Source organism: Physeter macrocephalus, chromosome 19, assembly GCF_002837175.3.
Source record: "Physeter macrocephalus isolate SW-GA chromosome 19, ASM283717v5, whole genome shotgun sequence".
NCBI lineage: Eukaryota > Metazoa > Chordata > Mammalia > Artiodactyla > Physeteridae > Physeter > Physeter macrocephalus.
Genome location: NC_041232.1, coordinates 1,760,826 through 1,787,427, shown reverse-complemented (window position 1 = coordinate 1,787,427; position 26,602 = coordinate 1,760,826). Strand labels below are relative to the sequence as shown.

The following is a 26,602-nucleotide window of genomic DNA, read 5'->3' as shown; positions in this document are numbered from 1 at the left end:
AAAGAGGAAATGGATTTACAGGGCCCCACCCTCGCCAGAACGCATTCCTTCACGTTCTCCTTCACGTCCTCATTCTTTTTGCGTTCTGCCGCGCCCGGCGCCGGGGTCGGGAAGCGCGCGGAGACTCAGCCTCCAGGGAGTCTGGCCTTCACCCGCGCCCCGCCCTCCGCTCAGCCCCCACCTCCGCCAGGCCCCCGCCCTCCTCCGCCCCGCCCCGCCCCTGCCAGGGCCCCGCCCTCCGCCCCGCCTCCACCCGCGTTCGTCCGGCGTCTGCGCAGTGCGGCCACGTGACGCCCGAGGCCCCGCCTCGCGCGCCCCGCCCCGCCTCCACGAGTGCGGCCTCAGCGTGCGGCGGTGCCAGGTGAGTGGCAAGCGCGGTGCGGCGGGCATCTCAGCGCGGGGCCGGGGCCGGGCTCGGGCCGGGCGCGCGGGACGCGGGCGCGGGAGGACGCGGGCTGGGGCGCGGGTCGGTCGCGGACAGGGCCGGGGTGGGGGTGGCGGCCTGAGGCGAGCCCGCTGCCTGACGTGGCGGGGGCGGCGGGCGGGACCCCCGGGCGCGGCGGGGTCGCAGCTGAGGGGCCGCGGAGACGCCGGCGTCCGGCCCTCGGGTGGGCCTGTCGCCCCCGCGGGTCCGCGCGCGTCCTTCGGTGCCGCGGCCCCGGCACTGCGCCGTCGGCCCTGCAACAGGCGGCCGGTCGGGCGCCGTCCCCCTGGCGCGACCTTGGACCCCGGCGTGCCAGCCTCGGCCCCTCAGCCGGCCCAGGCTCGGCTCCCGCTTGCTGCACAGACGGACCTGGACGGACCCCGACGGACCCGGCGGCCGCGCTGTCAGTGCGACGCCTTGGCCCGGAGCGCCGGCCGCTGGTCTGCCCACTCCCGCCCCGGCCCCGAGCCCAGCGCCTTCCGCCCGGGCGCGTCCCTGCCCCGCTCCGGCCTCCGCGCCGCGATGGTCCAGAACGCATCCTATCCGCACCCGAAGCGGGCCGTCCCCTGGGAAGTGGGACCCCCTTTCCCTTTGTTGCAGACCTTGCTTCGTGCTTCCAGAGACTGGGCTTCATGGAGGGCAGACACTGTTTGTTTGGGGCCCTGCAGAGGACTGAGGGTGCCTACTCAGTAAATTGTGTTGAGTTGAACATTGTTCAGAGATGTTTCCGACTCTGTCATCCATGAATTCATGAAAATTCATTTTACGTCCTTCAGTTTGTATCTACTTGGGACATAAAGCCTCCTTCCTGCTACCTCCAAAGCTCTGAACTGAACAGCACTGAACGCAGGGCCTTGCTTGCCATGACTAGAATCGGGGACGTTATGGGGCCGAGGGTAGTTAATCTAGGGAAGGGCTTCATCATAGAGGAACCTGGGTAAAATGAATAGGAGGTCGAGGGTGCCAGAGAGTGAGCCCCCAAGAACATTTTTTATTTCAGAAAAACAGGCATGGGAAGGGAATCGCAAAAGATGTGCAGCATTCCACTTAATATTTTATTTTTTGAAATTTTATGAATTACCAAAACGAAGTTACACTGTGAAATGGTGTTTTTCATCTAAGTCAGCAAAGATTAAAAAAAGACTAACAACACTATTGGTGTGCTAGACAGTAGTTGCAATCCGGTTCTCATACTTTGCCTGTGGAGAATAAATTGGTACGACCTCTATGGAAGGCAATTTGGAAATATCTATTGAAATGTCAACTGCACATTCAAATTAAGATGATCCAGCAGTTCTATATCTAGTAAATGTTCCTCATTTAACTGCTACGTAATATGGCAGATCTCAGTGACTTTCAGTGCAAAACTGTTGGCAACAGCAAACAATTGAAGGAAACCCAAATGTCTCTCTGAAAAGGATTGGTTAAATAAAATATGGTTATACATACAATGGACTGTAGGTAGGATACGAGGTTATCATGTGTAAAAGCTAATAAAAAGGGGGAAATTTTGTTCTACAGCTCTGCCTGCAAATGCATAGGTGCTACCTGGAAGGGTGACGGGAAAGTAGAATAGCTTCCTCTGGGAGAGGATCTGGTTAGGGAGCATAAGTGGGAGGGAGATTTAAGTTTCATAATATAGTATACCTTTTTGTTTTATAGTAGAGTCTATTTTTCATTTTTTCTTTCAAGGGTCCAGTAGGGGATTGAAAAAGAAGCACATTTGGGGAGGGGATAGTGGAGGAACGTGAGGTGGGGAAGGAAGATGTGGCAAGTGGTCCGCTGGCTGGCAGTGCTGTGGCCTGGAGAGTGCACAGCTCGACCCCACAGCTCGGTGCTGGACTGGCTGCCCCCTGACCTGGAGCAGCCAGCTGTCCACAGTCACTTGTGGTTGGCTTGGAGTGCTTGGCCAAAATGTGTTTGCAGTAGCTGGTTTTACTCATGGGGTTTCTGAGGCTCCTGTTCAAATCAGTTTGCATTTTTTTGAACATATTGACTCAGTTATTAGAAGTTAAGCTTGAATTTAAAAGACGAGGCAGACAATCTTGAATGTACCAAATTTACTTGAAGTTACAGTGCTTTACTCAAAATCTCGGTAAAAGAAGGTAGGGCCTGGAACCCTCCCCTGTACCACCACCTAGGCCTGTTGTCTTTTTTATGCATCCATTCCTGTTGGGGGAGGGGACCCAGTGTTCTTTCCCAGTAGAAGAGAGGAAGAGCCCTTGAGAACCTGGTCTGTGCTGGTGTTTTGTGTTCGTCCTTTAGGAAATTTGAGAATGCCCCAAGGGGCTGGGTGCTTGTAGTCCCCTTTTCTCAGCTGAGGGGCTTGACACTCCGGTTCACCACACTGAGTCCACCGTGGGGCTGGGTTTCCTGCCTGGGTCAGTCTGTCTCTAGAACCCTTTTGTTTCATGGCGATGCTGAAGCAGATAAAATGGAAAGGAGAATCTTGGCAATGAAGGGACACAGGTCAAGAGGAAGAAGGCCCCGAGTTTGGACAGCAGTGGGAGGGGAGAGGGAATTAGACGTTTGAGACCACGGGGAAAGCACAGGTGAGCAGGAGGGAAGGACCCGAGCAGCTGGCCAGCCCTGCACATCCGGCGCTGCCTCCTAGGCTCATTCCTCGCCCCTGTGTCTTGGCAGCTGACAGCCGTGGTGCTGAGGTTGGGAGCGGTGGTCAGGATGGCGGAGGAGCAGGAGTTCGCCCAGCTCTGCAAGTTGCCGGCACAGCCCTCCCACCCGCACTGTGTCAGCAACACCTACCGGAGCGCACAGCACTCTCAGGCGCTGCTCCGGGGGCTGCTGGCTCTGCGGAACAGCGGCATCCTCTTCGACGTGGTCCTGGTGGTGGAGGGGAGGCACATCGAGGCCCATCGCATCCTGCTGGCTGCATCCTGTGATTACTTCAGGTGAGTCTGCGTAATAAGGTAGCAGGGATGCTGGCTCCACCAGGTGGATGCCTTGGCACCCCGGGCTTCTCCCGCTTCTCGCTGTGCAGGCAGAGGGGGCTCGGGGTCTGTTTGTCTCTCAGCTGCCCCATCTCTGGGTCATGTGCTCCCTTTTTTTTCTTTTAAAGGCGGTATGTTTGGCTTTATTTATAATATTGTATTTTCTAGAATGAATTTTCTACTATAAGTACAGTATCTTGGTATGAAACAGATTTTCTTTCTACTTTACTCTGGCTTCCCATCATCTCATTTTAAAAACTTTCAAACCTATGGAAACGTTGAAAAGAATAGTATCACAAACACCTGGACACTAGTTGTTACCATTTTGCCTCATTTGCTTTCACTGCCTTTGTAACACACACCTTTTTTAAAAGACATTACGATGCTTTATGCCTTAGACTTTTCAGCCGCACCCAGTGTTCTTGTAAAACCGTCAGGAAGCCCATACGGGCCCAGGGACCTCTGTGGGGGCCGAGGCAGGTGGTCAGTACCGTATGCATGTTGTCCACACAGCTACGTGATGTGGAGTCACTCCGTTCGCGCCCTCACCTGGCCATCCACCTCTTGCTCTCACCTCCTCATCCCTTGGGCCTCGGCCTCCCACCCTCCCTGTGGGTTCTGTGTTCCCTGAGTTTCTCAAGACCTCCTACGTGACGCCAGCCCAGCCCTGAGCACATTGGGCAGAGCTGGTGCCACCATCCCACTTGAGACCTGAGACCCTCTATTCTGTCTCCCATTCTGTTCAGTTCTTTTGTCTTCAAGGCTCATTTGTAGTTCTCATCTTTTAACTTTAGGAACTAATGAGCAAAATATTTCTTTATGGTTAAGTGCTTCCTGTTCTCCAGAAGGAGTTTATGGAGAGGGTGACCCAGTGGTTAGTGGTGCCTTAGAGCAAACATGTCCAGGGACAACAGTGTCCGTTCAGTTCATGGGGATTCAGCTTTTACAAGCTTTGAGAAGACAGGGCAGTGGGCAGGGCAGAGTTGTGGGAGGCCTCAGGGCCCAGAAGTTCAAGCACTGGAGTCCTCCTGGCTTAGGGCCTCCTGGACACACTGTCAAAGCCCTTCAGGTGGAGCTCCTCTCCCCACGCAGACCATCCTGTCACTGTCACAGTCACGGTCCTCTTCCTAAAGGACAGTTACTGGCGCCACCTCTCCCTTCTTGGTGGAAACCTCCTGTGTCTTCCCACATCCTCCAGGAGCGATTCCTGGCCCTTTGGAAGCCGCTTCCAGTGGGCCTGTCCTGGGGGGTGTTCCCCTCTCAGGCCCGGTCACTGTGCAGGATGACACCCCCTCCCACTGGGACCAGGGAGAGCCCAGACTCATCTCTGGTATGTGCATATGAAATGATGATTCCCAAGCTTTAGCGGGTTTACTTCCTTATTTTTCATTTCAGTTATTGACTCAGGTTGAAATGATGAAGGGTTTTTCCCAGTGAGGCTGGTGAAGATATCTGATGTCGGCAGGGGTGGAAGGAAGGGCTTTGGAGGGCAGTGGGCCCATGGCTGGGCCCTGTAGGGGACACCCTGTGGGGTGTCTGCCAGGTGCTGAGCGGTGTCCAGCCAACACACGGAAAGCTGTAGTTCCTTATGAATCAGAGTGTGTGAAATGCTCAGTGAGACCTGGGCACGTGGAGCAGTAGACCCCCACCTGCTGGGCCTTGTTTGTGGAAGGACAGTTGGTTCCGTGTTAGGAAACCTCTCTTCCAGTGCGAGGCCCTAATCAGCCTGAGGCAACCTGGCGTGTGGCCATCTACAGACAGGTCAGCAGGCATGTGGTCACATCCAGCATCCACTGCCACAGCTGAAATGCTGCTGGAATAGGTAATCGTGGAAAGCACCACTTTATCCCTGCCCTCCCACCTCACCCCCGTGGTAACCATTTATAAACGTTCCTTATCATCCACACTGTTTTCCCTTGCAAATCCTAGTTCATAATACTCAAACCTCAAAGCTCTGATACTCAAAGTTGTTTTGTTTTGTTTTAATATGTTGCTAAAACTTGTTAGGTGTCCTCTGGAAGTCTCCTGGAGCTGGTTTTTCTGTTTTATTTATTTATTTATTTATTTATTCATGCATGCATGCTGTGCCGGATCTTAGTTGTGGCATGCGGGATCTTAGTTGTGGCACGTGGGATCTAGTTCCCTAACCAGGGCTCGAACCCAGGCTCCCTGCATTGGGAGCGTGGAGTCTCACCCACTGGACCACCAGGGAAGTCCCTCCCGGAGCTCTTTTGTTTGTGGATAGCTGTCCAGTCTGTCCAGTCATTGATCTTTGAAGGGGGAGGCAGAAGTTGGATTCTCCTACATTGCCAGCTTTTTAAAAGTCTAAGTTTGGCAGAAATTCATTAAACCACGAAACTCGCCCTGAACTGATACGAGGGTACTTTTATATGTGTCCAACTTAGCATGGGTCTTTGTACATTTTGGTTTGGAAATATTGAGGTGTTTGGATTTGATTCAGACCCTATGGGGGGCAGCGTGACATCATATGTGGCACAGATAACGGTTTCTCCAGGTGAAACGTTCTGAATTCTGAAACACACCTGACCTCAAAGGTTTGGAAGAGGGGTTGGGGGCTGGTACAAACTGGCACAGGAAATGTTCTCCCCATCTCATATCCAAGGCAGCTCATTGGCACCTTGTGACAATCTGGTTATGACATCCTGGCAGTAGAGTTGGCCCGGGTTCTCTTTGTGGTCTGTGCTATCTGTGCCCGCCTGCTGGGGACTTGGTGAACATCCTTTAAAAAAAAAAAAAAAAAAAAAAAACCCTATAGAATTTACCATCTTAACCATTTTTAAGTGTACAGATCAGTAGTGTTAATTTTTTAAAAAATAAATTTATTTATTTATTTGTTTTTGGCTGCGCTGGGTCGTTGTTGCTGCTTGCAGGCTTTCTCTAGTTGGCAGTGAGTGGGGGCTCCTCTTTGTGGTGGTGCGCGGGCTTCTCATTGCGGCGGCTTCTCTTGTTGCAGAGCATGGGCTCTAGATGCGCGGGCTTCAGTAGTTGTGGCATGTGGGCTTTAGAGCACAGGCTCAGTAGTTGTGGCTCACGGGCTTAGTTGCTCCGTGGCATGTGGGATCTTCCCAGACCAGGGCTCAAACCCGTGTCCCCTGCATTGGCAGGCAGGTTCTTAACCACTGTGCCACCAGAGAATTCCCTGGATCACATTCTGTAATTGTTTTTCATTTTTTGAGGAACCCCATACTGTTCCACAGCAGCTGCACTAATTTACATGCCCACCACCGATGCACGGAGGTTCCAGTTTCTTTAAATTGACAAGATAGTGTCTAACAGAAAATGGGCAAAGCATCTGGACTGTTGGGAACAGAATATAGAAACAGCTGTTAAACCTGTGAAGAGAACCTCTGTCCCATTGTTTACAAGATTTCTCCCTCGCCTCCTGGCAGGTAGAGCGGCGTCTTCCTCTGGTTCTGAGGATGTGGGGGGCAGGCTCCCCGCGCACTGGTGGCGCTACCTGACAGGCCGTGGGCAGTGCCATCCAAGTGCGTGTGTATGAAACTCTTTGACCCAGCTGTTGCTCTCCTGAAATTAATCCTGGCGTTCACATGAGCAACAGCTCATGGGCGCGAAGCCATCCACTGGGAGAAATAACGGGAGATTAGAAGTAACCCAGGTGGACCCCGGCAGGAACGGTTAAATCATTTGTGATCGCCTTTACAGAGAGGGGCAGCGCTGTGTGTATGGATGATCGGGGCCGTTTCCAAGGTGTCCTGTGAAGTCGAAACCAGGTGGGGATTAAGGCGCGGGCACTGCCTCTGGGGATAGTGCCACCCTTGGAGGGGGGCTGGTGACCAGAGCACCCTTTCGTGTAATTTAGGTCGAGAGAGAGAGAGAGAGAGAGAGAGAGAGAGAGGAGAGGAGGAGGAGGGAGAGGGAGAGAGAGAGAGAGAGAGTGAGTGAGTGTGTGTGTGTGTGTGTGTGTGTGTGTGTGTGTGTGTGATATAAAATGTAACAATAGCCACTCTGTCACCTCCGTGTTGCTGTCATATTTCAGCCCAGATTCCTCCCCTGACTGCCAACCTCCTCCCTCCAAACACCTAACTGACACCCCTACTGGGATGCCCTGGGGCGCCCACAGTGTTGCAGTCACGATGGGGCTCTCACTGCCCTCTCTCACTCCGGTCCCGCCAAGTCCCTTCCTGCCCAGCCTGGGTTCCTCCTGTGCTCACCTGGGTTCCCTCCATTGCTTGTTCTCTCCTCTCGGCCCCAGGGTGGTCTCTACTACAGCTCCTCAGCCGTGTGGCCTCCCCAGCCCTGCAGGAGCCTCCCTGCCTCTGCTCCAGCCTCTCCACTCTGGCCAAGGAGCCCAGGATCTGAAGTTCCTCTGCTCAGGCCTGTGTACGACTCACCGACAGCACCTCATTTGCCTTGGTTTTGGTCCAGACCCTACCCTGCCCCGGGGGTAGCAGGACCTGGCCCAGGCTCACCTCCTGCCTCTTCCTCCTCGCCCTGCCTGCCTGGCTGCCTGGCTGCCTGCCTGCCTGCAAACTCTTCCTGGCCCTGGGCCCTTCCTCATCGTGGGCCCTTCTGCCATCGCACTCCACCCACTCTTCTCCTGCGCCGGGCACTCCTCGGTCAGATGCCCTGTTGTGGTCCTTGACAGTGATTCCACCACCAGAAGTGCCCTGTGTCTTCGTGTCTGTCCTCTGGCATTAACTCCATGCACGTAGGGATCCTGCCGCTTCACTTCACTGTTGTCGCATTGGCTCTGTGCATGGTTCCTGGCATTTAGTGGCTGCTGGGTACGGAGCTGCTGAGCGGAGGACTTTTACTGTTTGTTTCCCATTCATTTATCCTTTCACCGCGTGTCCTGGGCTGCGGCTGTGGCCCAGGAGTTGCACGGGTGGACACAACAGAAAGCGCGCTGGACGTGGTCCTGCCCTCAGAGGCTCACGTGCGGCTCCTGGGGCACGTTAGATGGACGTTTCCAGAACAGCTGCCAAGCTTGGTCAGGAGCTGTGGGCGCTTCCGGGTGCCCCTCCTCTGCGGCCTGGGCTGGCGTCCTAACGGGTGTAACCCTGCCATCTCCTTTCTTCCCTTTGCAGAGGCATGTTTGCTGGGGGGCTGAAGGAGATGGAGCAGGAAGAAGTCCTGATCCACGGCGTATCCTACAATGCCATGTGCCAAATCCTGCATTTCATTTACACGTCCGAGCTGGAACTCAGCCTGAGCAACGTCCAGGAGACGCTGGTTGCTGCCTGCCAGCTTCAGGTGAGGCTCCTGGTCTGAGGCAGGCAGAGCCAGGCCCAGGCGGGTCCCGGGTGCCCACTGGGCAGTGGTGTGAGGGTGGGGGGTGAGCCCTTTGCTCTCCAGAGTGTTGGCAGGCTCCTCGTTTGGCTCAGAAGACAGCTTTTCCCTTGTGTCCTGAAACGGGAACGATATCTTATGCCGAGTTCCTTATCTTGACCTTTTATGAGGTCAGAGCACGTCTGGGGCAGTAGGAAAAGCAGCCTGTTTGGGGGTGTCTGGAGGCTCCCTGCATGGCGGGGCCCCAGTAGCTCTGTGCCTTTACCCTCAGTGGCGGGTGGGCAGGTGGAGCTGAGCCAGGGAGGCCTTCATGCAGGAGAAGTTCCCTCTTTTACTCAGAGAGTTTCTCTGTCCCCATGTCCTGTCCCCTCATTGCTGCTCTGGGTACCACACTTACCTCCAGTAGCCAGCCGCCCCCAGAACCTCTCCCCCAGTGCTCGCTGTCGGCGTTGCGCCCCCCAGCACACCGCACACTGCCTTGCTCCCTGCACTGTGTATCCCACAGCCACTCTGCCAGCGCCCGGCTCTCCTCTGTGTCCACCTTCGTCCTCTGGGTCCATGTCTGGACGAGTTGTCCTTGTGAATGTGACCGTGTTCTCTGTTTCCCTGCCCTCACCTCTGTCCCGGCCTTCTTCTCTCCGTTTCTTCCTCCCAGCTGGGCTCTGCCTTCTGCTGCATCCATCGCGCACACCAACCCCAAACCACCTCCTCAAACCCACCCTTCTCCCTCTGCCACCCGCTGGCTCAGAGACCTGCTGCCTCCCCTCAGACTTCAAGGCAGAGCCATGGCTGGTGCTTGGGGCAGCCCGGCTTGGTTTTGTTTTATTTTTAACATACCGGGCTTCTATGCAATGTTGTTGTTTGTTTGTTTTTTATAAATTTATTTATTTTTGGCTGCATTAGGTCTTCCTTGCTGCGCACGGGCTTTCTCTAGTTGCGGTGAGCGGAGGCTACTCTTTGTTGCGGTGTGCAGGCTTCTCACTGCGATGGCTTCCCTTGTTGCGGAGCACGGGCTCTAGGCACACGAGCTTCAGTAGTTGTGGCACGTGGGCTCAATAGTTGTGGCTCCCGGGCTCTAGAGCACAAGCTCAGTAGTTGTGGCTCACGGACTTAGTTGCTCCGCGGCATCCAGGGCTTGAACCCATGTCCCCTGCATTGGCAGGCGGATTCTTAACCATAGTGCCACCAGGGAAGCCCCGCAATGTTGTTTTTAAAGAAGTTTTACTTGGCGTAACAGTTCCAAGTCCACAGGCCCACCAGGTCATGTTTGTTCATGTAGCCAGTGGCTGTTGGTGGCCTGTCCCCCATGTGCTGTGCCCTTTGTGGTATCCCCAGGGACGTGGATCTGAGTGTCGGTGAGACCGTATCCACTGGGTCACCCCGAGCAAATGAGTTCCCTTCTCTGGGCCTCTTGTGGGCCTCCTGCACGGGCAGGCCGGGCAATTCCTTGGTGAGATTCTCTGCCAGAGGTCCCTGCGCTGAGACAAGGATGAGGGACCTTGACCTTGCCAGGGAGGGCAAGACAGTCCCTGATTCTCAGGAGCTGCTCCTCAGGCCCACTCAGGGCTGTCAGCCCTCACCTTCCACCCAGAGCCTGGTGCTCAGCTCCTGGCCTCTGAGAGGTCAGAGGTAATATTTTAGGCAGAAGAGGCCAAGCAGAAGCACCTGCTTGGGAGGAAATGGATGGTCGATTGAAGACTCTCAGGACCTAAGGAAGCAGCATGATGGGGATGTTCCTGGTGGGAGAGACACACGCCTGGCACTTTGCAGGTTTCCATTCAGCCTTCAGCATGTCACCTGGCAAGCACCAAATGTCTAGAACCAGAAAAAATAAAAAGACTTTAAACATTTATTAATAAGCTTCAAATTCCAGCAGAATTAGTCTACATGTAATGAATTTGTTGATGGTGCTGGATAAGAGGGGAATTCCCATTTTGAGAAATTCTAAAATCCAGTTTTCCTGCAGAACTTAGCAGCCCCTGAGCAGCCTTCCCGGGCCCTTGCCTTGCCTCCTGGGTTCTTTGGTTACCTAATCGCAGGGTGTCCTTGCCCCGCGGCGTGGTGGCTGTCCTGCTGCTTCCACTTCTCTCGAGATCCCATGCTTTTGATTCAAAAGGCAGCTGGCATGTGTCGGGGTCCGCCCTGTGTCAGGTGGTTCCTCGACACGTCATCCCTGTTTTACAGATGAGGAGGCTGAGGCTCAGAGTCCACCTCCAAGCCCAGACTTAGTGCTGTGAGCCCCGGGCATGTCCAGTGTGGCGGGGAGTGGGGCCAGTGGAGCCTGTGAGCCCCACCCGCGCTAGGTCCCGCACCCAGACGCTTTGCCTGGGCTTGAATGTGTGTGTTCTGTTCACAGATCCCCGAGATCATCCACTTTTGCTGTGACTTCCTCACGCCCTGGGTGGATGAGGACAACATCCTTGACGTCTACCGGCTGGCCGAGCTCTTTGACCTGAGCCGCCTGATCGAGCAGCTGGACGCCTACATCCTCAAGAACTTCGTGGCCTTCTCGCGGACTGACAAGTACCGCCAGCTGCCCCTGGAGAAGGTCTATGCCCTCCTGAGCAGCAACCGCTTAGAGGTGTCCTGCGAGACGGAGGTGTATGAGGGCGCCCTGCTCTACCACTACCCTCCGGAGCAGGTGCAGGCTGACCGGCTCCCGCTGCATGAGCCGCCCAAGCTCCTGGAGACCGTGCGCTTCCCCCTCATGGAAGCCGAAGTCCTGCAGCAGCTGCACGACAAGCTGGACCCCAGCCCCCTGAGGGACACGGTGGCTGAAGCCCTCATGTACCACCGGAACGAGAGCCTTCAGCCCAGCCTGCAGGGCCCACAAACCGAGCTACGCTCAGACTTCCAGTGTGTCGTGGGCTTTGGGGGTATCCACTCCACGCCGTCCACTGTCCTCAGCGACCAGGCCAAGTACCTGAACCCGCTGCTGGGGGAGTGGAAGCACTTCACCGCCTCCCTGGCGCCCCGCATGTCCAACCAGGGCATCGCCGTGCTCAACAACTTCGTGTACCTGATTGGAGGGGACAACAATGTCCAGGGCTTCCGCGCCGAGTCCCGCTGCTGGAGGTAGGGGCTCTCGGCCGGGCGGCTGCCCAGAGGGTGGCTTCTGCCAGGCACGTGCCACCAGCCAACGCAGTCAGCCTCTTGAACAGGTCTGCGCCCGTTCTGTGGGCGCAGGTTGATGGGGAGAACATGGACGGTGGCGAGATGAGGAAGGGGGCCCATGATGCCTCCTCCCGCTCTTGTCCCTCCTCCTCAGAAACCTCCTCACCCCTCAGCACACCCCACCGTCTTGTGGGTGAGGGGCTGGGAGGGGGTGTTGCGGCAGGAAGGAGGGGACCAGGCCTGGGAGCATGGCCACCTTGCCTGTCTCTGCTCTCACACCCCTGGTCCCAGCTTCCCCTCGCCTATCCACTTAGCTCTGCTCTCGTAACTGCACAGGCTTCTGGTGGAGGGTGGCTTCCTGTTGCCCTGCTCCCCTGAGTGCACAGTCCTCAGCCTTGGGGGCAGAGAAGGCCCACAGGCAGTGCTGAACCTCAGACCAAATCCCCCCCACCCCCCACCCCCCAGGCCCTGTCATCAGCCGTGTGCTGGGTGTGAGGCCCCAGGGGAGGCCGTGGTTTCTGTCAGTCTGCGAGGCTGGGATCCCACAAATCCATTTCATTGGTCAGAGCAAGGGAAGTGGGGCAAATCCCCACAATCTCCACTTCCAGGAGGTTTCCAGGGCCCCCTCCCCTGTCCTTTGGTTTGATCTTAGGGTCCAGTGCCTGGGGGAAGTTTCTGCCCCCCACAAGCTGAAAGATGTCACTGCAGAGAGAGAGGGGTTGCCAGCTGTTTCTGGCAGCGGTGAGCTGAAACCAACTGCATTCCTGTTCCTGCTTCATCTTGGGGGTGGGGTCAGGCCTGGCCGTGCCCCTTGGATGGGAGCCTGGGGACCCCAAGCCAGGAGGAGACCCCTGTCTGTCGGCCTCCTCTGCTCCCCCTACCCCAGGAAGTGATCACTTTTGTCAAACTGGTGAGACCCAGAGCTTGGCAGCTCTTTGTAGTCAAACGGGAGGGGGCCCAGTTCAGAAGGGAGGAAACCATGCCTTCATCGTCTCCCTGACCTGACGCGTCCTTGGGGGGGCGGGGCAGTGGTGGCGGTCCCCAGGTTCAGGCCTCCCTCCTGCCAGGTCTTGAAGGGCTGCCACTTCCAGCTGGAGGGCCAAGGCCAGATCTTCAAAGCAGACTCTCCAGAGTCTGTCCTGTCATGAGCTGCTGACGTCTGTCTCTCAAACCTGGTCTGTTTCCCTTTTGTGAACGTGTACTGTGAGACCCACCAGAACTCTGGAAGGTGCTGGTGTCAGCCTCTGTGATTGACAACCACAGCCTCAGACTCCAGTCGGAGGTTGGGTCACCGTGGCAGGTGGGGTCAGGGAGACCTGCCGGGCAGGCTGCGGTGCGGAGCAGCTGGTGAGCTGTGGGGAGACCCCGGGGTCTCATCTCTACAGAGTGAAAGTTTTGTTCATCTCCTGGTGGACTCTTGACACTGCCAGGTGGATCTTAATTTGAGTTAAGAGTCTGGTTCTTTGCCCTTTCCTCTGAGTTCACTGCTCTTAGAGTCTACAGGCTGTCAGAATATAAGAAAACAAGACTTTGCAGTAAATTAGCATTTGTGTTTTGAGGAGTTAGGGACTTAACAGGTTGTAGCGTGTGAAAAAGTAGCTCTCTCGGAGCACGTTGCCTCCGAGCTATGACACTTCTCTTTTCTTTCCTTGATTGCGTCTGTGTCGCCCACGTGGCTAGGGCACCTTCCCACAGCTGCAGCTCTGCACCCCTACCCGGTGGTGGCCAGTCCATGTTGCCAGATGCCCCGACCCTACATAGAGTGATAACTTGTTTTTGTCCTTAGGCGTTTTCATGACTATTAATATTTTAGAATATGTTTCAAAAAATGTTTCTAGCTGTAATGGACTTCATCAATAGTCATGGGAAGGCTTAAGTCATGGAAATACGGGAGAGCAATCAATAAGTATAATAAGGCCTCAGAACATTCTCATGCCAACCCTAGGTTTCGCCTCTGTGTTTGCAGTAGGATGGTCCAGAGTCAGCATTAAAGTGACTGAAGGATTTGAATCCTTATATGCAATAGTTTAGTTTATTTCTAATAGGAAAAAAATATTACTTGAGGACTTATTCTGACAAAGTGGAAAATTAAACCAATAAAGAGGGAAATCTGGGATACAGAACATGGTGGAGAGATAAGAAATCAGCAAAACTGTGGTTATGTCTGAATTATTGATGTGTGATATCTGTATGTATGTGTTTGTGTATGTGTGTGTGTTTCCTTAACTGACACCGCAAATCCAGCTGAACCCAGCCCAGGGAGCTGTGAGGGCAGGAGGCCAGAGGAAGCATCTGGAGGGACTCATCTCCCTGGTGAAAATGGGGCAGAAGAGATGCATGTGAAATGTGAACAAGCCTTGTGCACAGGAAGGCTGTGGGAGGCGCCTTCCTGCCCTGGGCTGCCTGTCCCTGCTGGACCTCCACCTGGCAGGGCCCGGTCGGTCACTCATTCTCAGGCACCCTCCCGGCCCTGCTCTCTCCTTCTGTCACTTCTCCTCCCTGGCACCTGTCCTTATGTGGAGACTTGGCTACTCTGCTCCCTTTGGCCTGTTTCCCAACCTACAGTGGAAAGGGGGACCCTGGGTGCCAGCGCCAAGAGCCATGGCTGGTCCACGTTGGGGGCAGTGATGTTTGTTGAGGGACTGATTCCACTGCTGGTGATCTCACCCCTCCTTCCCTTCCCTGAGCAGACAGTGCGTGATCTGCCCTGAGCCAGGTGCGCCACCAGGTCTGGGAACACAAACATGGACCACGGTCCTTTAAGGAACCCTTGTCACGTGATTTGACCCTCATGATCCCTCATGGTAGCTTTTCTAGGCAGGCAGCATAACCCCGTTGGGTGTGGAGCTGAGTGAACGTCGGCACAGTAAAACTGATGGCCAGATGTGCCCAGACCTGGGTCCGTGTGGCCCAGGTGCCTGTCCTCTCTCTCCCTTCGGCCCATTTCCTGTATTCTCGGCTGGCAGGGAGGGGCTGCGGCGGGAAGAAGCCGCTGTCGAGTGCACTTAACTTGTTTTGGGGGTGAAAGCTGAAATGGCGTCTGGCACAGGCCAAAGAAAACTGTGCTTCGGAGCTGGTCTTATGGTGGAGAAATAAACACTTATCAGAGAGAGGCTCTAAGTGTGCAGGGGCCACGGAGTGAGGGGGCTCCAGAGGCCAGCACTCAGCTGCCAGTGGTGCCGGAGTTGGGGGGGGGGTTGGCGTGGAGCCAGGGGAAGGGTGGACACGGTAGGGGAGGAGTGGGCTTGGGGCCTCGGGCTCACGGGCCCTGGCCCTCGAGGCTCTGTGGTCACCTGTGTCCACTCAGCACACTGGCCTCATGCCCAGCAGGGTGCCAGGCCTGGGGCCTGGAGAGATGGGGTAGGGGGCCAGCCTGGAGCAGGGGCTGAGTCTGGGCTTTGAAGGGCCTCAGCTGCTGGGCTCAGGCATGTGAGGATTTGGGTGTGAGCAGGGGCTTGGCTGGTGAGCGAGGGGTGGGATGTAGGGAGCCCGGGGGTCCACGTGGGACCAGTGAGCAGCTGGCTTGAGGTGGCAATGGGCATTAGCAGTGTGAGAAGAGAACGTGGGGTGGCCTTGGGCCGTCCTGGAATGGCCGAGAAGACCGGTCTGAAAAGTGAAGCCCTCTGGAGGCAGGAGAGGGCAGGGCTGGGGGGAGGAGCAGGTTCATGCTGGGGGCATAGAGGAAGCTGTTGCATGGGGGTTAGACTCTTTTACGGAGGTTGATGGGGTGAGGTGAAGGCAGGTCTGTGACGGGGACAGCTGCGTCCCCTTGAAAGGGGCGTGGAGGTGGCCCGACGTTAGGCGAGCGAGCTTTGGTGATGGTGCTGGGCTCAGCAGAGGTGAGCTGCTCTCCCCTCCCCTCCTCGTGGGCCTCTGTCCTGGAATCCCGCTGGGGAGGGCGGGAACTGCACACAGGAGATGCGCAGGTAGTGGGGGGCGGGGGTCAGGAGGGCTGTGATGGGAGCCTGGCAATCAGCTTGAGGGAGCACTGGCTGGAGGCCTGGAGGCTGTTGTGCCCAGTCTTCCAGTCAAGAGGCCATAATTGGGGGTGTTCCTGATTGAGAGCGGGGCCATGGAGATTTTGAGGTGAGACAGGTGAGATCGAGGTGGCTGTAGGAACAGCCATTGGGCAGCTTGGGGTGGACAGTGGAGGGTTTAGAAACCACCGTGAGGTCACACCTAGAGGGCCTGGCGCTGTGGGCAGAAACCCAGGAGGCTCCGGGCCCCACCCTCCAAGCTCGGGGAGGGGGCGCTGGGGGAGGGGCTGATCGGTGACATGCTGTCCTCTGTCCCCACAAGGTACGACCCCAGGCACAACCGATGGTTCCAGATCCAGTCGCTGCAGCAGGAGCACGCTGACCTGTGCGTGTGCGTCGTGGGCAAGTACATCTACGCGGTGGCCGGCCGCGACTACCACAATGACCTGACCACTGTGGAGCGCTACGACCCTGCCACCAACTCCTGGGCCTACGTGGCCCCGCTCAAGAGGGAGGTAAGGAAACCCCTCCCATGGGGCCCTTCTTCGGCTGCATTGCTTCCTGGGCTGTGCGGAGGGAGCGGGAGTCACGGCCACGGAAACCGGCCGATGATCAGAGCCCTCTTCCCTCCTTGGACTGTGCCCTAAGATTGGGGTCGGGGACTCCTGAGAATGAGCCAGCCGCCTCGGGAGAGACTTCCTTCCCCAGAATTCCACCCCCATCTGGGTCTCGTCACCTTGGCCCTGGGTAGCTGCTTTAACCCTGCGGTCAAATGTGGACAGAAGCCTTCCCCTTCTCTTCTTCCTCAGCACAGCTGAGATGAGCTGGAACAAGTCCAGAGATGTTGTCAAACCTGAGGGATGCGAGAGGCAGGGCCCAGCGGCCTCAGACCTCCCCCACACCCCCCACACCCCCCACCAAGGACGGGGCCTTCAAGAAGCCAGAAACACTTTAGAAGTTATGTTTTACATTTTTTTTTTAATCATGTGTTTCCTACAGAATACTTCGGTTTGTTCCAGCTTGAAGATGTGAAAAATACGTCCATTGTGCAAAAGTGATGCTTTAAGGGGGGGGTACCTCTCTCACCTTACAGGCTTGCGGTGCTGAGACCCTGGCCCCCAAACCAGGGGGCCTTGCTGGTCCCTGCTGCACCCCGGGTCCCAGTGCCTGTGAGCACCGCTGGGCACCCTGACTCCCCCAGCAGAGAGGATGTCTCTCCTCCGGGCTCCGCTGCACTGGCCCCGAGGCCTTGGCAGGAGCTCCTGCCCCCCTGACCCTCTTTCCTCCCCTCCCCTCCCCTCCCCTCCTTACCTTTCACCCTTTCCCGAGCCCCAGGGCCTTAGACTCCAACTTCGGGAGCCCAGGGGGCTCCCTGACGGGCCCAGCTCCTCTCCACAGTCCGCAAGGCTCCAAGGAAGGCCAGGGTCTCCCACCGCAGTTCCTCCCAGGCAGGGAAAGCCAGCCTTCCCCCTGTTCCTTGGCCTCTTTGGGGAGGAAGCCCCTCTGGAGGGCACTCCCTGGCCTGTTCAGGAGACGAGGGCAGGTTTTTCTTGGGAAAGACCAGGGGTCCTTGAGACCTAGTGGGCAGTGATGGACCCTGAGTTCTGTCCTGGAGGGGAGTAGGGGAGGGGCTCCAGGGGCTCTTTGTCTGGATGGCGGGGAGGCTGCACTTCTCAGCGTAGCCACAGAGGGGCAGCCTCAGCCTTCATCTAGCTTCTCCCTGGTGTCCAGGTTCCTAACTTTCTTCATCCGTTCGTTCCTTCAGCAGCTATTTATTAAGCACCTTCTGGATACCAAGTCCTGGGGATCCAGTGGTGATAAAAAGTGGCCAAGGTCCTCCCATGGTGTTTGCAACTTAGAGGGAGAAACCACTCTCAACCACTGAACAGATGAGTTCAGTGAGGGCCGAGCTGAGCGGTGCTTAAAGAGGGGCTCCGGCAGGATGGACCTCGCTGGACTGTTTGGGGAGGGTCCGTCTGAGGAGATGTCAGTGAGACCAGGTCCACGGAAGACAGGCAGCCATTGGGAGAGGCAGGAAGGACCTTCCAGGCCGGGAGGAAGAGGGGAAGCATGGGGAGTGCATGTGAAGAGAGGGTGTTAGGGGAGCAGGGCCAGGGCACTTGGGTGATCTGGACAGAGGCGAGGGTGGTGTGGGCTGTGGTGGAGGCTGTGGGGGACGAGGGAGACAGGCATATTCGACGTGTCGCTTGGAGGTAAACTGACCAGACTTGCTGATGGGTTAGGGATGAGAGGCCATGGAGACTCCCAGGCCACCCGTGTGAGCAGCTGGGTGGTGGCTAGGCCGCTCCCCCAGAGCACAGGTGGGCTCGGGAGTGAACAGGAAAGGAGGGGCTCCATCTGGAAAGTGACAAACATGAGATGCTGGGGACATCCGGTTGGAAGCCAGGCTCGGGGATGTCAGCCTAGAGATGGACATAGGCGGTGCTGGCCATGGGCGGGGTGATCAGCTCAGGAGCAGGGGCGGTGCCATGCCAGAGGAGGCACAGAGAGGCAGGGGCCCCATGGGTCTGGAGACGTGGGTGTGCAGCCACTGCAGAGGCCTTCAGGGTGTCTGCAGGGCCTGTAGCGGGGTGGGTGGGCCCTCCCCCTCCCCCTCCCCCTCCCCCTCCCCCTCCCCCCCCACCCCTCCCCTCCCTCCCATCTCTCAGGGTCCCACCCACGTGGCATCCTTAGGAACTGGTCACTGATGTGCCCCCAGTGGACTGAGAGCTCCCTGCCCCAGCAGCGGGCAGAGTCCTCCAGTCAGAGGTTCTCTTCTGCACGGCCCAGACCTGAGCGTGGCCATCCCATGCTTTTGGAGGAGAGGAAGGAGGTCTCGGCAGAAGCCCTTCTCTGCTCACTTAAAAACCTTCCCAGAGAACTTGCACCTTCAGAAAGGTAGAGTAGATGTGTCCTTGGTTCCTCCTGCTCAGTACAACACAGAACTCTGGACATTATGTATAAAACAAACTCAGAAGACTCAAAAAGGTTGAAAGAAGATGGCAGACCAGCTAGGGCTCTGGGGACCTGAGGATACCTTGATCTGAATGAAAATGAAAAGACAGCATGTCAGGACTTCCCTGGTGGTCTAGTGGTTAAAAATCCACCTTCCAGTGCAGGGGACTCGGGTTTGATCCCTGGTCGGGGAACTAAGATCCCACATGCCGTGGGGCAACTAATCCCATGTACCACAACTAGAAAGAAGCCTGGGCGCCGCAACGAAAGATCCCACGTGCCACAACGAAGATCTTGCATGCTGCAACTGAGACCCAATGCAGGGCTTCCCTGGTGGCACATTGGTTAATAATCTGCCTGCCAATGCAGGGACATGGGTTTGAGCCCTAATCCGGGAAGATCTCACATGCTGCGGAGCAACTAAGCCCATGCACCACAACTACTGAGCCCGCGTGCCACAACTCCTGAAGCCCATGCTCCGCAACGAGAGAAGCCACCACAGTGAGAAGCCCGCAGACCGCAACAAAGAGTAGCCCCCTCTCACCACAACTAGAGAAAGCCCGTGCTCAGCAACAAAGACCCAACGCAGACAAAAAAAAAAAAAAAGACCCAATGCAGCCAAGTAAGTAAATAAATATTTTATTTTTTTAAAAAAGAAAAGACAACATGTCAAATTTTGTGGCACCCCAGCTAAAGCTGTGCTGAGAGGGAAATTTGTAGCACTAAAAGCATACATTAGGGAAGGAAAAAAAATCTTAAATCAGTAATCTAAGCTCCTCCCTCAAGAATCTAGAAAAAGAAAAATAAGAGCAGAGTGAAACCCAAAGCAAGAAGAAGAAAAGAAATAATAAATACCAGAGCAGAAATCAATGAAGTTAAAAGCAGAAAAACAGAGAAAGTCAGTGAAACAACTAGGTCTTCCACAAGATCAATAAAATTGACAAACTTCTAGGAAGCCCGACAAAGAAGAAAGAGAAGACAATTTAAAATATCAAGAATGAAACGGGAGCATTACTGCAAACCCTGCCAACGTCAAAAGGATAATAAGGGGATACTGAACAACTCTACGTGTGTAAATTCGACAACTAAGATGAAATGGACCAGTTCCTCAAAAAACACAACCTACTACGACTCACACAAGACTAAGTAGAATTTGAATAGACCTATACTTGTTAAGGAAATGATTTGCAGGCCTAGATAGTTTAATTGGAGAATTTTACCAAAGTTAAAAGAAAAGTTAATACCAATTCTGCATGATTTTTTTCCCAGAAAATAGAAGAGGGGGAATACTTCCCAGTTCATCTTCTGAAGTTAATATTACCCTGATACCAAAACCAGATAAAACTGTCCCCCCGCAAAAGAACAAGTCTGTCATAGATACACATATATATGAATGTTCTTAACTAAATATTAGCAAATAGAAGCTCCTCTCCCCACAAAAGAAATTCATGACCAAAGGCTGGTTCCATATTTGAAATTCAGTCAGTGTAATTCACCATATTAAAAGCTACATGATCATATCAGAGCAGAAATAGGATCTTATAATATTTTGCATCTATTCATGATCAAACTCTCACAAAGTAACAATAGAAAAAAATAACAGAAGAATTACCTCAACATGATGAAGAGCATCTACAAAACTCCCACCACTACGTTATACTTACTGGTGAGGACTGAATGGAATGCTTTCTCCTAAGGTAAGGAACGGGGCAGAGATGTCTTATCTCACCAGTCTTATCACAGTTCTGGAGGGTGTAGCCAGTGAAATAAGGCAAGAAAAGAAAATAAAGGCACGCAGGTTGAAAAGGAAGAAATAAAACTGACTCTACAGATGACAAAATTGTCAAAAAATCTAAATGTACCCCCCCAAATTCTTGCATTAATAAGTGAGTTTAGCAAGATTGCAGGATATGATATAAATGTATAAAAACCAACTATATTTTTATATACTAGTAATGAACATGTTGACACTGAAAAATACAACACCATTTACAATTGCTCAGAAATGAAATGCTTAGGTATAAATCCAACAAAACATTTTTAGGATTTATATGCTGAAAAGTATAGGTGCTGATGAAAGAAATAAAAGAAGATGTAAGTAAATGGAGAAACATATCATGTTTATGAATTCCAAGACTCAAAGATGTCAGTTCTTCCCAAATTGATATATGGTATACAGCACAGTTCCTATGAAAATCCCAGCAAGAGTTTTTGTAGATATAGATGAGATTCTGGAATTTATATGGAAAGGCAAAGGATCTATAATACTTCAAGTAACTTTCAAGAAGAATAAAGTGGGAAGACTCCATCTACCTGGTTTTAAGACTTACTACATATATACTCGATACAGTAATTATGACTGTGGTGTTGGCAGAGGGATAGACCCGGAGATCAGTGGCACAGAATGAGAATTCAGAAATAGGCCCACAGAAACATGCCCAGCTGAGTTTTGACAAAGATGCAAAAGCAGTTGAATGGAGGAAGGATTACCTTTCCACAAGTGGTACTGGAGCAACTGGACATCTATAGGCAAGAAAATGGACATGGACCCAAGTCTCACCTTACACAAAAATTGACTCAGAATGGTGCACGGACTTATGTAAAATACAAAACTCCACAGCATTTAGAGAAAGTAGAAGAAAATATTTGGGGTCTGGGGCTAGGCAGTGAGTACTTAGACTTGACCCCCAGAGCATGACCCATAAAGAGAAAAAATGATAAATTGGACTTCATCAAAATTGCAGACCTTTGCTCTGCAAAAGTCCCTGTTAGGAGGATGAGAGGAAGCTGCAGCGTGAGAGAAAATGTTTGCAACCAGAACCTGGCAGAGGACTAGGATCTAATATGTGTAAAGAACCCTCAAAACTTGTTGGGAAACACACAGGGACCCGCTGGAAAGAAGGCAGAAGACGGGAGGAGACGCTTCAATGGGGAGGTTGTAGACATGCAGTTAGGGGATGCAGACTGGACGCCACAGCGGGGAGACTGCCTGTCGAGTGGCTGAAATGGCAAATGTGACAGTACTAGGTGCAGTTAACTTCCAACTGCCATGTGACCCAGCAGTCGCCATCCTGGACATTTACCCCAGAGAAACAAAAACTTCTCTGAACATAGATACTTAGAACAGATTTATTGGTAACAGCCAGAAACTGGAGACCAGTCAGATGTCCTTCCACGGGCGAGAGGCTCTCCAAACATGCAGGTACACGGTGCAGAGCATCACTTGGAGAGGAACTCTGGGTCTGCACATCGACGTGGGCAGCCTGTCACAGAGGTGACATACCACATGATCTGATTCAGGCCACACTTTGGAAACAACAATGTGGGGAACAGGTGGTGGTTGCCAGGGACTGGGGGGTGGGGAGTCGATGTGACTGTAAAGAGGGAGACAGAAACGTCCTGTGTCTTGATGGAGCCGACGTCAGCACCCAGGCTGTGATGTTGTGCTGAGGCCCACAAGCTCGTCCCCCGGGGAGTCAGGGTGAAGGATGCGGGGTGGTTGTATTTCTTACAGTTACATGTGGATCTACACTTACCTCAAAATGGAAACTTTAGTTAAAAACACCTCCCCAGATGCCCACCATTGGTGGGAGAAGACCTAGCCCCATGGTGTGTTTCCTGCCCACTGCTCTGTCCCCTGCCCTTTGCCCCATCCACCTCTCCAGCCCCTTGCTGTGCTACCCACAGCCTGGGTGTCAGTGACCAGCCCTGTAACACAGGCCCTGGGGCTTCCCGGCCCTGCAGGATATCTCTGCCGTTAGAGCACACGGGCCACAGCAGGAGGCCCTTGTGGGCTGTGAGGGGGGGCCTGGAGGCAGTGGGGCCGGCTGGGCAGAGAGGGTGTGCCTCCCGGGTGCAGTGGAACGCAGGGGTGAGGTTGAGGACCAAAATCCAAAGTAGGGGGTGAGTTTTCTCCCGTTAACTAAAGACTGCTGTTTGTTTGATTTTGCATCTCACTTTTGTGCTCATCAGGTCATATTATCTGTTAATTTCAAACAAGCAGGTTTTTTTTAAAATTTATTTTTATTTATTTATTTTTGGCTGTGTTGGGTCTTCGTTCCTGTGTCCAGTCTTTCTCTAGTTGAGGCGAGCTGGGGCTAGTCTTCGTTGCAGTGCGTGGGCTTCTCATTGCGGTGGCTTCTCTTGTTAACGGAGCGCAGGCTCTAGGCGCGCAGGCTTCAGTTGTTGTGGCGTGTGGGCTCAGTAGTTGTGGCTCGCGGGCTCTAGAGCGCAGGCTTAGTAGTTGTGGTGTACAGGCTTAGTTGCTCTGCGGCATGTGGGATCTTCCCGGACCAGGGCTTGAACCAGTGTCCCCTGCATTGGCAGGCGGATTCTTAACCACTGCGCCCCCACGGAAGCCCCAAACAAGTAGATGTTGAAAGTGGAGTCGGGGGTGGGGGAAAGGTGGAGGCGACCAAGGGCCTCACTGAAGACAAGGCTTCGATTTCCTTTGGGTCCCCGTGCAGCTGTCACCTTTAGGGGCAGGGGAAAGACAGAGATTCTGTTCTTCCTCTTGCAGAAGCCCAGCGTCACCTCAGGGCCCTGAATCATCTTCCACTGGGAAGAGGTCGGGTGGGGGACAAGGACGGTGTGCCCAACGAAGATCCAGTCAGACCGTGAGGAGGAAGTCGGCAGGGCTGCACACGCACACGCGCACGCACACGCACACCCCCGGTTCTCCCGGCCCACAGGTGTACGCCCACGCGGGTGCCTCACTGGATGGGAAGATGTACATCACGTGCGGCCGCCGGGGGGAGGACTACCTGAAGGAGACCCACTGCTACGACCCGGGCAGCGACACCTGGCACATGCTGGCTGACGGGCCGGTGCGGCGGGCCTGGCATGGCATGGCCACCCTCCTGGACAAGCTGTACGTGGTTGGGGGCAGCAACAACGACGCGGGCTACAGGAGGGACGTGCACCAGGTGAGCGGCGGGGTGCCCACCTTCCGCTTGTCACCGATAAAAATTGCCGTGTGTGGGGTTTTCCTTTGTAACAGACTATTTTTTAGAGCAGTTTTAGGCTCACAGCCAAGTTGAGCAGGAATATTTCCCGTGTGCCCTTGGCCCCCACACACCACGGCCTCCCAAGGCTCAGCATCCATCAGAGGGTGTCATTGTTATAACCGATGACCCTACACTGGCCTGGGGTCACTCCTGGTGATGCACATTCTGTGGGTTTAGACAGATGGCATGTATCCACCATTAGATTATCACACGGAAGAGTTTCACTTGTCTTTATTATTATTAAAAACTTTAATTACATAAAGTTAATGTAACCACATTGCAGAGCTTTGAAAAAATGGAGAAGGGTGAAGAAAAACTCCCATAACCTGGCCCTGTGCCACTAGCTTCAGCCCTCCTACCTGTGCGTGGTTTCCACTTAATTGTACTCAAAGAGCATCATCCCATTTGGCTTCTGGCTCAAGTTTGTTGTGGGCGTGTCTTCTAGTTTGATGACCACCCCACTCCCACCACACCCAGTGGCTGTGCAGAATTCCGTCAAACTGGTGACGTTTGGGTTGGTCAAGTTGTGGCTATTCCAGGTAACATTTCAAGTAATATTTGTTTTATAGAGCTTTTGGGTATTTTGGGGTATTTCCTGAGGTGAGAGCAGTGGTTCTCTAAGTGTGGTCCCCAGGCCAGCAGCACCCACATCACACGAGAACTCATAAGAAATGCAGATTCTCTGGCCCCTCCCAGACACCGAGTTGGAAGTTCCTGGGTGGGATCCTCCAGTGTTGAGAACCATTGGGCTCTAGCGTTTTCATTTTCTATTGCAGCCGGGACAAATCACCAAAAATTGAGCCACTTAAATCAACAGAAGTGTGTTAACACGTCTGTGGCTCTCACCAGACGACAATCCAGGGGTCTTTCCTTTGTGGGGCCTGGGGAGGATCCACATCCTGCTCACCTAGGGTGTTGGTGGAGTTCAGTTCCCTGTAGTTGTAGGACTCAGGTCCCAATTCCTTGGCTGCTGTGGGCTGAAGCCCTTCTCGGCTTCTAAAAGACTCCACGTTCCCCAGGTCAGGCTCCTTCCTCTTCTAAGCCAGCAGTGGCAGCTTCCCCTCAGACCTTCCCTTCTGTTTCCAAGGGCTTGTGTGACTAGGTGGGTCACCCCGAAAATCCAGGATAATCTCCCATCTCCATGTCCCCACCCTAATGAGTCTGTAGGGTCCTTCTTGCCATGTAAAGTAATACAAGTCCCAAAGATCTGGGCACAGGCTCCTTTGAAGGCCATTCCTCCTCTCACAGCTGGAGAACCGGAGGGGATCATCGAGTCAGAGGGTAGCGTCTGAGTGGCTCTTGACAATTTTGCATGTTGCTGTGCTGGCTGGTCAGACAGGTGCACAGCAGGACAGCTTCACCACGCCTCCACCAGCCCCGGGCTTGTGCCTTTTCTTCCCCAGTGGCTGCTGGTTAACAGCTGGCAATTTGTCCCTGATGTTTTATTTTGCATTTCTTGGATTACTGGTAGGCTGAACATTTTCCCATGTATTTATTTACTGTTTGGAGTAATTTTGAAGAGAAGAGGTGTTTTTTGTTTTTTTTTTTTTTTTTTTTTTTTTTTTGGCTGCACTGCATGGCTTGTGGGATCTTAGTTCCCTGACCAGGCATCAAACCCAGGCCCCAGCAGTGAAAGCACCGAGTCCTAACCACTGGACTGCCAGGGATCCCCCAAGAGAATGTTGATGGTCATCATGAGTTAGCAAGCACCTGTTTCCTTATTTTATCTGCACCTCCCCCATTGCTGGGTGCACATGGGGTCTGAGTCTTCAGCTTCAGTGGTGGAGGGGAGTGAGCTGGCACCCCCAGGCCAACTGGGAGACACCCACACGCCTGGGGCCACAGCCTGTGGGGCTGAGGGGCCAGGATAGGGGACAGAGCATCAGCCTGGCCCGAGCCCTTCCTCTGGGGGGTGCGTTTGCCCACAGCCCCACTGCGTCCCTCAGCCTTGTGTGAGCCTGGGGCCTTGCCTTGCAGGTGGCCTGCTACAGCTGCAAGTCTGGGCAGTGGTCATCTGTCTGCCCACTCCCAGCGGGGCACGGTGAGCCCGGCATCGCTGTGCTAGACAACAGGATCTACGTGCTGGGTGGCCGCTCGCACAACCGGGGCAGCCGCACTGGCTATGTGCACATCTATGACGTGGAGAAGGACTGCTGGGAGGAGGGCCCGCAGCTGGACAACTCCATTTCGGGCCTGGCGGCCTGCGTGCTCACCCTTCCGCGGTCCTTGCTCCTTGAGCCGCCCCGCGGGACGCCTGACCGCAGCCAGGCCGACCCGGACTTCGCCTCTGAGGTGATGAGTGTGTCTGACTGGGAGGAGTTCGACAACTCCAGTGAGGACTAGGGTCCCAGGCCAGGTGGGGGTGTGGGGGGGTGGTAGCTCCCAGCTCCCCCAACAGCACTTTGCCCTGGAGCACTTGACCCCAGGCTGGCAGCGGCCTTCCCTCCCGTCACCTCCCATTGGCAGGTATTTTTGGGGCCCTGCAGACCTGTGGCTGTGGATCACCCCACAGTGGGAAACCTTCGGGAAGGGCTCGCTCCCCTGAAGTTCACCGGGCTCTCTCCTCCTCAGCAGGGACGGGCTGTGCCGCCACCAGCTGTCCTGGTCTCCCTGCTCCCTGGTTCTGGTCCCTACTGGGCCGAGAGGGTGCCCTTCTCCCAAGGGACCTGGGGACTGGCCCCTGGTGAGGGGGCCAGGGCACATCTTGTACCTCTCGTTGGCAGGGAGGGGGCGGGCTGAGCCCATCGCCTGCCCAGCAGCTCCCGGGGCCGGAGGGGGAGAGAGATCCATCAGGTTGCCTGAGGCTGATTCTGTGATAAAATGATGCCCTGTAGCTGGGCTTTTCGGACCCCATGTTGTTGATAAATGAAATAAATCATCTTACAAGAGGTGTGCATTGCTTTCCTT

The 26,602-nt window shown here is 54.6% G+C and overlaps 1 protein-coding gene across 6 annotated transcripts; it reads left to right on the top strand.

Moving 5' to 3' along the window:
* The first annotated feature begins 307 nt into the window (after positions 1-307).
* On the top strand, positions 308-26,583 carry KLHL22 (kelch like family member 22). 6 transcript variants are annotated; one of them, XM_055080343.1, is made up of 9 exons: positions 316-361; positions 2,851-2,976; positions 3,068-3,333; positions 8,442-8,607; positions 11,000-11,718; positions 16,057-16,249; positions 23,381-23,614; positions 24,141-24,234; positions 25,673-25,866. In XM_055080343.1, exons 3-9 carry the CDS (start codon positions 3,107-3,109, stop codon positions 25,738-25,740), a joined length of 1,701 nt encoding a protein of 566 aa, XP_054936318.1. In that variant the 5' UTR covers positions 316-361; positions 2,851-2,976; positions 3,068-3,106; the 3' UTR covers positions 25,741-25,866. The 6 variants fall into 6 exon arrangements, with proteins under 6 accessions (XP_054936320.1, XP_023976524.1, XP_054936318.1 ...); XM_055080345.1 differs by lacking the exon at positions 2,851-2,976 and having other exon boundaries at positions 308-361; XM_028480087.2 differs by lacking the exon at positions 24,141-24,234 and having other exon boundaries at positions 25,673-26,583.
* Positions 26,584-26,602: the final 19 nt, after the last annotated feature.